General features: G+C 38.6%; 1 protein-coding gene across 1 annotated transcript in view; it reads left to right on the top strand.

The window, feature by feature from the left end:
* rnpepl1 (arginyl aminopeptidase like 1) overlaps positions 1 to 13,809 on the top strand; it is a 59,991-nt gene that overhangs the window by 38,670 nt on the left and 7,512 nt on the right. The window contains exons 5-8 of the mRNA XM_048604574.1: positions 5,542 to 5,708; positions 6,320 to 6,432; positions 6,941 to 7,049; positions 11,308 to 11,532. Coding sequence (XP_048460531.1) covers positions 5,542 to 5,708; positions 6,320 to 6,432; positions 6,941 to 7,049; positions 11,308 to 11,532 — 614 coding nt within the window. The remainder of the gene's footprint in view (positions 1 to 5,541; positions 5,709 to 6,319; positions 6,433 to 6,940; positions 7,050 to 11,307; positions 11,533 to 13,809) is intronic.

Raw genomic sequence — 13,809 nt, 5'->3', positions numbered from 1 at the left:
ATCTCAGATTCTCCAGCATCTGCAGTTCCTACTATCTCTGTGAGTCCACCTTGGAGTCTGTGGCTTCAGGCTGATTGATTGATTGATTTTATTGTCACGTGTACCGAAATACAGTGAAAAATTTTGTTTACGAGCGGTACAGGCAGACCATAGCAAGCAAAGGATGTACAGACCAAAAAGATTTAGTGGCCTACAGGTTACATTGCAGGTTATAGAATTTGAGGCTAGAGCCCATTCAGCAGTCTGATAATGGCCAGAATGAAGCTGTTCCTGAACCTGCTTGTGCATGTGTTCAGGCTTCTGTATCTTCTGCCTGATGGAAGAGGTTGTAGTAAGTCATTACTGGGATGCGATGGGTCTCTGATGATGTTGGCCGCCTTTCCCTGGCAGCGAGCCATGTGAATAGAGCCCGTGGATGGAAGAATGGCTTCCATGGGCTGTGCACACAACTTTCTGTAGTTTCTTATGGTCCTTGGCAGAGCAGTTGCCATACCAGGCCGTTATGCACCTGGACTGTATGTTTTCAATGGTGCATTTGTAGAAGTTGGTGAGGGACCTTATGGATATGCCAAATTTCCTGAGCCACCTGAGGAAGAAGAGGCGTTGATCAATGGAGACTCCTGCAACAGAATTTATGCTCCTACCGTTGATGCTTAAAGTACTGACACAATTGTCACCACATGTGGATTGATTCTACTTGACCTAGTCTTTTAGTGCCAGGGCACTGAAAGTATCTTTCAACTTTTCAGTGATGACATAGATGCCATGAGGTTCACTCTAGCACACATTATAGTCATGTATGCAAATCGTCATTTGGTAGTACAGAAAAGAGCTTTCTCACCATCTCCTTCAAATACAAGTCATATGTCAGAAAGGGTGCAATTTCAGGCTGCCCTTTCCACATTGTAAGAGCTGCAGCCTGTGGCGGGTTCATCCCAGGAGATATCTTCCATGAGGGAAGGGTTACAAAAGTTTACTTTGAGATATGTCTCATGTGCTTCAGCTTCAGTTAATGTCAAAGGTAAGATCAAGTATCTCACACTGTTACCAAAATAAGCACATTTATAAGAACTAATCAGATGAAGGGAGAATGGTTTAGAAGTACAAATATTGTAACATATTTTTGGTGGAAAGAGGAAGATGTAGACAGCACTATGTATGCACAAGCCAGAAATGGTAGTCAAAAATGTCGCTCATTTATGTTTTCTAGAAGCTACCAACGTTCATGCACAGGGTCTTGTGTTCTACAAGCAGAAGATACAAACAGGTTTTGCAACTGTTCTGACTTGAACAAAAGCAGGGGATACAGTAGTTCCTTGGTGAATTCTCCATGAAAATACCTCGACCAATCAGAGTTGAATGGCTAACCAATCAGCACGCTTTTTCATATAATAAAATTATTGTTTCCTTCAAATTTGGAGCTATTCCTTTTATCCTGATGGATGCAAGACAAAAAACTTCAATATGTTTTCTTTTTTCAGCAATAGTGATATCCTCTCCTACCAAGTGACTAAGCGAGAAATAGTTTATCACAAGATTGTTATGAATGTCTCTTGCAGTCATTGTTTGATTCTGTTCTGTCTGATATGCCAGTTCCCCTTGGATGCCATTTTCCTACAGGATCTTTGTGAAGTGGCTGCTTTTGAAGGTAAAATTGTATGGTGGGTGGCAGACCATCGTAATTCTTGAGAATCTGGGAAATGGCAGATCTTGATGAGATCCAGGTTCCTGAAACCACCTCTGTCACAGACAGCATGGACATGGAATTTTGGTGGAAAATGCACCTTGTTGATACTGTTCTAGCGATTTTCTAGGTGTTTGAATGGCTGTCAACAGTCATGGCTATTCTGCCAGAAACCTTTAGGGGTAGCTTCTTTTCTAGCTTCCATAACATTATTATTGAGTCACCTAGAGTCAGAAACACTTAACTCTCCTTGTAGTAGGGATAATGGTAGCTAGATGCTAAGCACTTGGAGTTGCTTGATGATCCTGGTGTTCCTTTCTTTTTCGTTCTTGCTTCAGTAAACTAAAATACAGTGGTATTCCCAATGTCAATATCTTTAATATGTCTGTGAGGCAGGTTTGAATGGAAACAGCACAGAAGGTACAAAGTTTAAATGGTAATTCAGTTGTCAGAGATGATGAAACAAAGAAAATTCCAAATTAAGTGAGAAATATGCTTTATATAAATCCTTGAGAAGTAGTTACTGGTCAAGTTAAATCAATTTCATCCTTTTTTGTAGGCACCTAACAATGCTGGAACTTATTTTATTTCACCCTGATTGACAACTCAATATCAATAAATACTAAATGTCATTCTCTGTTAAAGCCTTGGAAAAACATGCTTTCCATTTCAGGACAGGTGGTTCTGCTGTCAGCGGGCGGTGATGTCAGAAAATTTTGTGGGCACTAAAACATTGCCCATAGATCCAGGCTTTATCACAGAGCTCAAATGCACAGCTGTCCTAGTGGTATTTATTTCTGCTGTTGTTATGGTAAAACAATTTATAGTACCTAGGTGAATGTTGATTATTATATCTAAGGCTGAATCATGAACCTTTGTTAATGCAGTTCATCATGGAAGGCGATGTTAAAAATGTAGCCTATTTGAGTAGTGCTTAAAACCTTATAGTTCTCACCGAAAGATTGCATACATATAGGAACTCTGTTGTAATCTAGATGCTTTTGGGCTGTACTAAGAGTTGAAGCAACAATGATTGCTCTGTGTTTTAAAATTCACAACATTTTGCTGCTGAAAAAACACCATTGACTGGCAAATGGACTTTGACTGGTAGAGGCATTGCAATAGAGACTGCCCCAGTTAACGATCACTGACAGATAACTTCCAAACTTTGTTTAAATATTAAACCCGGCAGGTTGACTCTGCTTAGTCAAGGCATTGCCTTGAGAAATGAACTAACAAATGGCTGCCACCAGCATTCCTTCTAATTATCTTTCAGGGCTGTGCAGGATTCCAAGGATGTGCATGACATTGACTTCCAAAATCAGAAATCAATTCTGCAATCAGTGTGGAACCTCAGAACATGCAGCCGTGCAGCTTAGAGGAAATATTGACTGTCTCTTATTTAATTGAGTTGAAATAGTTGCAGTGTGTGTACTAGTTCTTTCTGTCTGCAAAGAAAAGGGTATTATCTATTAATACAGGTAGTTTCCTTCATACCGGTGCACCACTCTGCAAACCAAGTTAAGAATCCTAAATTGGTTGTCAGAGTACTTCCTTTGCACATTGAGGATTATTCAGCAAATGTCCCATCAGAGTCGCATCTAATGTTGGTTACTGTGTTTTGAGTTCTGCAAAGCATGGCTGGTTAGATATAGTCAGTACCTAGCCTGTCATGAACTGCAAAAGGGATTTGCTGTTCAACATGATCTGCCAGTCTTTTGGACAAATGTATGACAAACATCACACTAATGCTGAAACTCATATGTGTTGAGACCATCACTATTTTTCATAGAATCATAGAATCCCTACAGTGTGGAAACAGGCCCTTTGGCCCAACAAGTCCACACTGAACCTCAGAGCATCCCACCCAGACCCATCCCCCTACAACCCACCTAATCTACACTTCTCTGAATACTACGGGCAATTTAGTATGGCTAATCCACCTAACCTGCACATCTTTGGACTGTGGGAGGAAACCGGAGCACCCGGAGGAAACCCACGCAGACACGGGGAGGATGTGCAAACTCCACACAGTTGCCCAAGGCTGGAATCGAACCCGGGTCCCTGGCGCTGCGAGGCAGCAGTGCTAACTACTGTGCCATCATGCCGCCCTGATTCTCATTTTTGGTTTTGAACTGAGAGTTGAAGTTGAGAATTGGACTTTGTATGTTGAACAGCAATTTGTTCAAAAATAATGAACAAGAATAATGAACAAAAGACTGATGTTTGCTGTTGGGAACTGACCTGGAAAGATAATGCAGGTCAATTATTGCTGTAAGAACACCAGATATTTCAGCACCAAGATGTTGTTATGCTGAGGGACTGGGAGTTGGTTGGATGTTGAATTGGTCAATCAAGAGAGAATCGGTGCTGGCTAGCCAACCACAGGGAATGTTCATTAAAAAGGAAAAAGCACAAAGTGAATTGGCTGTGACTGAATTTGGTGAGCAGGGGCCAGCTTTTGCTTTGGAAGCTGCCACACTGGACTGGGTTTTTGGTTTTACTCTCTCTTGTTATTCTCTAGTTATTGATTTGTTGAAAGGTCTGAGAAAATAACTCCAATCTCTAAGAAATAAGTTCGAAATTTCCAGAGATCTGCAAAAGCTGTTTGCATTGACCGGTGACTTTGGAAATCGAGGAAGCTATGCAGTTTACATGCTTGTAATATAACCCATTGTCCAAGGATTTAATTAAGGCCTGGTATTTATTGATGAAATGGTTATCAAACTAGTAAATTACAATTTTAACAAACTCATCCCTTAACTCTGTATGTCTACCAGCGTGTAAGTAGGGGTTTATATTCAAAAAAGATTGGATATGGATTGTAGATATTAAATTTTCTCATAGTTTCTGTGTTTTGCTAAAGTTACTTTATTAAGAATAAATTGTTAATTTTTAAACTATAAACTTGGTGTTTAGGTTCTGTAATTTGTAAAGTGTGGTTTGGAACAATTGAGCAATTTTGAGCACATTGGAATGTTTTAATTTCACTTTGTTATGAATACAGTGATAGTGAGGCTGATTTGGTTTGGCTGATTATCCCTGTGTATACCATTACATATGTATATACATATACCATGTTATTCATTTGTCTGATGGACAATGTCTTATTGATGGCAAACACCACTTGTGTTGCTACTATGTATTAGCAGCATGAAACAATTAGCTTCGCCTGTTGCTGAGACTGTTGTGTTAAGTTACTCTTAAGTAATCTGAGGGCATTTTTCAGGAGCAAAGGACCAAAATGATAACTTTGAAAAGCCTCATTTTGGTATCGAGTTTGAGTGGTGAACAAATGGCTTAGGCCCTATTTACAAAATTGACAATAAAGCCGGTCTTATAGCTTATGGCACTGTCAGAATTCCATCATGTACACTAGTGCATTCACTATGGCAATACCTCTGACAATTGAAGTCCACTTGCCACCCAATAAGTATCTCCTCTCATACAGCATAAATGGTGTTTTTTGAGAATTGTTCAGATATGAGCAAGATATAAAGCTTCAACAAACTGTCCTTTCTTCAGCAAACCAAGGTTTGGTGCCACCAAATAACTTCATAAGCATAATTCTATATATTCAGATGTTACATGATTGTTCCATTGCACTTAAGTACATGCTGTGACAATTCCCTGAAGCTGAATTCATACAAGGTTCGTAAACTAACTTGTGCTATCAGATGTATTGACATGAGAGCAGGTGCTTTCTTGCAAGCTGGAAGGAAAACTCAAATATGAGCCACCATATAGTGCCTTTGTGCTTCAAGTGGTCAGTTCCACGTTGCAGGGAGTAGGCTTTACCATCCAGTATACCCATTCAAGGAATAATGCAAGGTGTAGAAGTCTCCAAAAGCTCACAGAAAGAAAGCAAATATTTTTAAGGGAGAAAAAATTGGTTTCCCTTCTTTTTCAGGGGCTGCTTTTACTTGTCTTGAAACCACTTTTCGACTGGAAGCACTGCATCGTCAGCTGAAACTGCTTGGAGATGAGAGTCCTGTCAGCAGACTACAAGTGAAGTTTGAGCCAGGTCTCCATTTTACCTCTGTTTGCAATTTCAACAAAGCCAGCTGCTCTATTAAAGCACTAACTAAATTAAACCAACTCTCTGATTTCAGAATACAACACTTTTTCATCAGGTTACACTGGTATTTGGCAGTTTCTATGGGATACATGTGGCACTTTCAGTCCTGTGAACTACAATAGGTCTAAACTGGCGTAGTTGATAAACACACACAGTAGATCATTTGGATTGGAGTGGTTTATGCATCGATTTTTAATGGATCTCAATCCTCCATTGTTGAGGAAAGAAGACATTCAGTAGAATGATTGCACTGTGATGCTTGTTTTAACTTGTTCTTTCTTTCATTACCTCAGTCGTCAAAGATTAGTATTGCAGCTGAGGTAAACCAGTTTGTATTCTGAACCAATCCAGGAAGAAACTGTAAATCAGTCCGTAATCCAATAATGTACATATTGTCTACCAACTGTCACAGTGAAAGCAGCATTATTAATCCATTAATCTGCATAAGGAGTCATAAGTATTAATCAGTAAACATTTCTTTTGGTCAGTGATCAGGAGTAGCTGCAGTATACACTGTGAAGGAAAATGTGTGATATTTATTCTATATTCTTGTGCAGGTGTCAATCCCAGCAGTCTAATGAATCTTTTCACCTACGAGAAAGGATTCTGCTTTGTGTACTATCTTTCACAGCTCTGTGGAGACACAAAGTGCTTCGACTCCTTCCTCAGAGTAAGTTCTGTCAGCAGCTTGCTTTATTTTTCATCTTATTTTTAAAGTAACTTTGAAAGGCAAACCTGTCATCTTGTAGCAACCATCCCGTATTGCTAACAGAAAACACTGTAATTTCAGAGAGTAGAGAGTCTTCTGCATTGCCCTAACAAGTACTCTAACCTCTGATTCAGAGAAAAACTGCCCAATGCACAAATGAATTATCAGCCCTTTCTGCCTGAACAATTTTGCAATGTGAAATTATTGAGAAGTGAACCCTCGGATATGTTAAATAATGTCATTGATTCAGCCACACATGTTATCCATCCTATAAATGTAATACTGTTCCTGTTAAAACCTCGAGTCCAAGGGCTGTCACCATTAGAAACTGATCACAATCACAGTTACACAGCAGTAACTATAGAATGGGTCCTGTGGTCCACTATGACTGATTCAGTTCCCATTTTTAGATGAAGTACAAATGACTAACATACAAGACATAAGTCACTAATGTTAATTCTTTTCTTAGGCCTATGTAGAAAAGTTCAAGTTTACAAGTGTTGTTGCAGCTGACCTACTAGAGTTTTTCCTCGGCTTTTTTCCTGAGCTCAGGGAGAAATGTGTGGACAACAAAGAAGGTTGGTGAAATATTTGAAGAGGATCTTTATAAGTACAATTTGAGGTTTTTTCCATCAGTCATTTGCCCACTACATCTGACTGTTATACAAGGAATGCCTACTGTACGACAAAATGTTGAGGGAGCACGTTTTTCTTTTCCTTGTTTTGTTTAAACTTGTTTCCAGTTATTTCTGATGCTGACTTTTGATTGTCTGTCAATAGAAGTACATTCTGGATTATTCTTTTGTTACAAGGGTAAATGTGTTCGTTGTTCTCTTTTAGACAGTAGACCAGTAACCCACTGGTTTCCAGTTGTTCACTTGTCATCATGTGATTCCTTCCTGTGTCTCTCTCCACCAACTGTGGCATTTGCCTATTTGTTTTAATGCTCAGGAAAATTACAGGCAGGCAATACACAAAAATAAAACCTTACTTTCCTATGTTTATTTCTTTATGTTTATTTCCTGTTAGTTACTTCTACAGCTGAGCTCTCATTTCTGAGACTTGTGGTTACTTCAGAACACTTTGAGTTAAAAAAAGAACTGAAAACTATACCACTCCGATATAGCTCATTCTTGCATCTTTAAAACTGTGTCAATGCATTAGCAACATTCCATGCTTTAGATCTGATCTTTCAGTTGAGGGGTTAGATGAGCAGTTTGTGGTTTGCCCCATGTGGCTATCAACTTTGTAGACAGACAACCTTTGAATTTTACTTGAAGTGTATTCCTTTAACTTAAGAAAACAAGTCTGTGGTCTTAGAGATTCCTGCAGACTATTTGTCCTTGAAGATAAGAGCAAAAATGTTCACTTGCAAATTATGTTTTGTTGCTTGTTCTAAAGGAAAAACTATTTTCAGTGATAATGTTCCACAACTTTCTTACGCAGATTTTCCTGTTTTTTGGAATGTATTATTTGAAGAGAATGTACTATTGAAGAGACCAGTGTGCCTGGTCTGAGTTTCTGTCGCTATTTTAACAACTTGTGTTACTGATTAAGCAGTTCTGCTTAAAGGCAGTCATGTCCATTTTTTTTGATTGGTGACATTTAGTTTATCGATGTGAAATTGATAATTAAATACGTAAAAAAATCTGACAATTAGGTTGAATTCCATTATCTAGAATCTCTCCTCAATTTTTATTCTGTCTAGTTTTATGTGATTGTGATGAATTCAAGAAACTTTGAGACACACAATATTGCATGTAATTAAAACCAAAATGACATTACACACACATTTTGTGCATAATCATTGCAATCTTAGTTATTTACAAGTGAGGGTTTGGTTAATTGAGTTGGCTGGATGGCTGGTGTGTGGTGCAGAGTAATGTCAACAGCATGGATTCAATTTCTGCATCAGCTGAGGTTACTATAAAGAGGTCTCCTCCTTAACACTTCCCCTTGCCTGAGGCATGGTGGCTTTCAGGGTTAAACCACCACAAGTCGTCTCTCGCTGACTCTAATGAGAGAGTAGCCTTGTGGTATGGTAGGATGATGGCAACTTTCCATTTAATTACCTATATCAGCTGAATGTCCAGAGTTAATTGATCTGGAGAAGAAGTAGTGTCTAAGTAACGCATTAAGAAGGTTGTCAAATTGTCAGGCTATTTTTTTGTACTTTCATTTTCTTGTTGTCACTTAAGTTTCCAAAAGCCTTTTGAGGCAATTATCAAGCTGCTGTCATTACTTACCAACAGTTATAACTGTGCAACAATGAGTCTTCCTGTAGGAATTATTTAGACTAGAAGAAGTGACCCAAGAGGATTGCCAATTGGTCAGATGACTCCAAAGATGCTCAGTAACTGCTCTGAAAAATACCTCACCTCCACCCCACGCAGAACTTATGAACAGAGCTGAAGAAACTTCAATATCAGAAATGTTCAAAGAAACCGTGCTGAACAAGGGATCTCTTAATGGACTAATACTGCATTCACCATCCAGGAATCTCTTCACATGAATGGTACTTCCATTGAATGTCAAAGTTGAAGTTTTATACTTCAGGCTCATTTCAGGCTGTGGCTGATGACATCAAGAGCTGAAGTTAGCCTGTTGTCCCGAGTCATGTTAAGCAGAAGACTAGTGCATTGTTTACTGAAGGAAGCTATTTCATCCCCTTATCCATGGGAAACCAATAGCTTGAAAGATCTATGAAAATAGTTTGAGAAGGCAGCTCACCCACATTCTGAAGATCAGTTAGAGATGAATAATAAATACTAGTCTGCCCAACGACGCACACACCCCATGAATTTTATTAAGATCTTTGTGGAATAATTCCCAAAGATGAAGGAGATTACAGGTTTGATACATGTAACTCTAAATGCTTCATTGATCAATGCTATTACTGAGATGGAGATACAAACAATCTACTCTCAAGTAGGATAGTCTATACAATTGTACTGTGGTGCTCTGTCATTGAAAAGATTATTAAGTATTTAATGGGTGAAGATTGTAAAATCAAAACAACCCCAGTTCACCGATCATTGGAAATGTGTTGACAGTCGCTAAGAAGCCCATGAGACCTGTGTGTAGAAGCAGGAATTTATTGCACTAAGATTACGTTGCAGCTTGTCATGGAGTTAGCAGAAAGGATATTTTCCAGTTGACCTGATTTGTCCAGTAGAATTTCTCTATCAGGAGATTGCAGGGCTCACAATACATAGCCATGGCAGGCAAATTCTAGAAAGTCTCCACAACTAATGGGAGAAAAGTCTCCTCAGTAAGTAGAATAGAGAGAATCAGTGAGGAACTGTTCCTCCGATCACAGGCTGTATCTCTGTTGCCAATCGGCACATAAGTTCGCTATCAGCAGGAAATGCAAGGGAGCAAAGATTTGTGAATGGAGATACAGAAAGCAGCGTAAAGAAGGAAGGTGAGTAAGTGACCTATCAGGGAATCCTTTTTGCAGGTTGGGGAAGAGGTGTCCATGGTTTGCCAAGGCTGAGTGTGATAAGAGAGGTCAGGGTGCAGAGTAGTGAAGGCCAGTTGGAGGTGTGGAGACCCAGGGTTCCAAGGGCAGAATGTGCTATGGCTAAGCATTTGTTTGGAGGGGGTTGTTGTTGGTACCTGAGGCTGGTAGCTATCTTCGGGAGTTCTGTTTGCCATAGACAAGAGGAAGAAAGAGACTGCAGTGGAGATGCGGAGGAAGAGACAAACTGTAAAGGAAGTTAGGGGAACTGGAGGAGAGTGAGTGCAAGAAAGTTTGGAGGAGAGGTTGGGTGGTAGAAAGGAAGAGGGCTACGAGTTGTTAGGAGGAAGCTAAAAGAGACTTCAAGAGGGTGAGGGGAAAAGTGGGGGTTGCAAGGGAAGAAGGGAAAGGGAAGCTGTGAAGTGGGAAGGCGAAGGAGGCTGCAAAGGAGGGATAGCAGTTCTCAGTGGTGAACAAAGAAATGTTCAGCTTACTAGAAGCCAAATTAAGTTGAAATCACTGAGATAATGAATTCCTTGCAAATGGACATGGAACATCTTGCTTAAGGCTATATTTGTTCATGGGCTATTATGTGGAGAAAAATGTAATGGATGCTTTGATTGTAATGAACACCGTCAGCTGCTAAATTTAATTTGAAATTGTGCTCTGACCAGCAGTAAACTGGCTGCTTAAAATCTTCCAACTTTGTGCCTGTACAATTGAAACACATTAGCTATGACCTCACCACTCTGTGAAAGATATGTTTAGGTTGATGGGTTTTTTGTGTGTCACTTATGTTGGTGAAAAAAAAATGTTTTGCTAACTTATCCTAGCTGTCTTATGCTAATATAAATACTGTGATGCCTAGAAATTAATGTTTGCCTTGTATATTGAGCTTTTAAGTTTTTAATAGAAGATTGCTCATTACTGAGGACATTGACGATTACTCTTAATTTTGCTTCTGTGCAAGTCTACCTGTTGCACATGTCAACATGAAAACATATTGTTATCAAGTGAGTGCATCACCTATTAAATGAATTAGTGAGAAGGAAAGAAAGGAGCTCCTGAAAGCCAAGAAGTAAAATTAAAGATGAGAAAGTAGCCGGGTATGAAAATCTTAAGGCGAGTCCTCAAAAAAAGTCCACTGTAAATAGAAAGTGGAAAATGTTCAATTTAATATTTAACATTACCTTAAGCATTTGTGCATCAGAACACATAAATAAGATCAACTCTACACTTCACTTAAATCAATTCTTATTTTCTCATATAATGATCTTTGTTTTTCTTGACCATGTTAGAAAATAGTTTGCTTGTTTGATCTAAGAAATTGTTTTATCAAAGACCAATTTCATCTGGAGATTTTTCTCTGTTTTTAGGGTTAGAGTTTGAGCGCTGGCTGAATGCATCGGGACCTCCATTGCTGGAGCCAGATTTGTCTCAGGGATCTAGTTTGATCAAACCAGTGGAATCTCTGTACCAGCTCTGGAGTTCAGAAACTCTTGATGGAAACCGTATTACTGACATTGATATTTCTAAATGGAAAACGTTCCAAATAGTTCACCTGTTGGACAAACTTCTAGACAGATCTCCACTGCCTCATGGTAGGATAATGTACTTGTTCAACTGTTTTCTTAGAGTTCACTCTAACATATCAATATGCATATTTAAATAAATGCTTTGATTTGAAGTTTGCTCATTGTGCTTTGAAAGAAAGTCATGCTACTGTGAATACTTCAGTGGTCACTCCTCTCTAGAAATACAGTTGGAAAGCTTATCAATGTGTAAAGCCTTTTACTACATCAAAACTTTAAGAACTTGATCACTTTTGTGGGAAGCTGAATGTAAACACCATCTTAGCTGTGAAATACAAGTCAAAAAGTGAATCTGATCTGGTTATTTTAAGTTCAGAGGACTTGTATACAAACATATGAAATAGGAGCAGAAGAAGGTAATTTAGCCCCTTGAGCCTACTCCTCCAATCAGTAGTATTATGGCTGATCTTTTTGTGTTTTGAATTCCACTTTTCATCTACCCCACCACTGATAACGCTTGATTCCTATGCCTAACAAGAAAGTGTCTACTTTTGCCTTAAAAATATTTAATGACACCACCCCTTCTCCACCACCTGTTGAGGCAGAGAGTTCTAAAGTCACACAGACCTCAGAAGTTGAAGAGTCTAAATCAAAAATAGAGGGATTGTTTCCCATTCCATTGCAGGCTGCTCATTCTTCAGTGCTGAAAGCAGAACTACTGATTCCCAGATTTCATTGACAGCTGCCAGGTTTGCTTCGTAGTGACTTTGATCTCATCATACTTCGCACTACGCATGTTATTAATGTAGTTTTTTTCCATGTTTCTGACACTGAATAGCAAACATTTCTGCTTTTCCCTTTCATAAATCATTCATGGGTTACAACAACAAGACTTCTAACTTGATGTTGCATTCTTCGGAGAATAATTAACAGAGAAATTAATACTGAGGCTACCTTCTATGTAACCTGCATGATTATAAACAGAATTGCTACAATCAAGTAGTATGCTTATTACTGTAAAGAATGGGTTAATTAAACTGTTTAATTTCGACTTTATTTTAGTTGACATGCGCAGGATGGACCAAATGGTGGTCTCCTTTGGTGGTATAAACCTTTTATGTAATCATAAGGAAGACTTATTTTCTTTTAGATGAATGTGTGTTTCAGCATTCTGATTAGGCAGGGAAAGGTTGTATGAGGCAGTGATAATGTTTAGCTGATCAAAGTGGTAGATAACTAAGCTTAATTTGACAATGAAGGCAGCGCCCAGCCTTGTACAGATTTCAATTTTGCAGGGAAATATGAGTGAGTGATATCTTGTGGCAAGTGAATGTTTTCTGGAATATAATATATGCAAAGACACAATTTTGCTATCAATTTGAGAAGTTATAATTTTGATTTATTCTTGAAACCTAACATTTTAACGATAGAACACTAGAAAAATATCTTAGCTATATTAACTATTCCAAAGAGACACATGCAAAAGGAATGTTGTCAAGTGATTACATTGGCTTTATAGAGCTTTTCTTCATTAAGCTCTCCAGTTCTCTTGTTTAGTGATTTAACAGTTCAGTTGTGGTAAAACTGTAGCAGTTTGGCATGTTGCACTTTGTTTACTGCAGCTATTGATAAGGGACATGGGAAAGGATTTATGTGATGCTTTAAGTATCTGAGTTGTCACGTGTACATTCTGAAAGAGAATATAATATTGGGAGTCAGGAGAGGTTTCTCAAAATTTTACACATTTAGCCGTCCAACTATAGGGATCACAGAACTGCTCATAGTTTGAATTTCCCAGCAAATTCACAAGGTTTTCTATAAATGTTGCTGTCACCTGCATGTCAATATTATCATTGATTATTAATGCATGGTTAATTTCTGTGAGCATCAGAAATAAAAATTTTGAACCCTAATATTTTGAGGGGAACATGAATGTTTAAACAAGAATACGCATTCTGACATGGTGTTGGAGTTGTATATTAACGTGGACAGAGAAGTGGCTAATAGGCAGGAAGCACTAAATGGGGATAAGGGTCTCATATTCAGGTTGGCAACCTGTAATGAATGGGTTACAACGGGGATTGGTGCTTGGACCACAAATGTTTACAATATAAATACTTGGAGGAAGGAAGCAAATGTACTGTGGCTAAATTTTGCAGATGGCACAAAATTGGTGGAAGGCAAGTTGCGAGAGGGATACAACAGTTTACAGAGGGATATTAATAAGTTCAATAAGTGGGCAAAAGTTGGCAAATGGGTATGATGTGGGAAAATGTGAAGTTGTTCATTTTGGAAGGGAGAACAAAAGAACAGTATTATTTAAATGGAGAAAAAGTGCAGAAATCT

The sequence above is a fragment of the Rhincodon typus genome, chromosome 13 (genome assembly GCF_021869965.1).
Source record: "Rhincodon typus isolate 14 chromosome 13, sRhiTyp1.1, whole genome shotgun sequence".
NCBI lineage: Eukaryota > Metazoa > Chordata > Chondrichthyes > Orectolobiformes > Rhincodontidae > Rhincodon > Rhincodon typus.
Note: the sequence above shows the minus strand (reverse complement) of the source record. Positions and strands in the feature narration are given on the sequence as shown.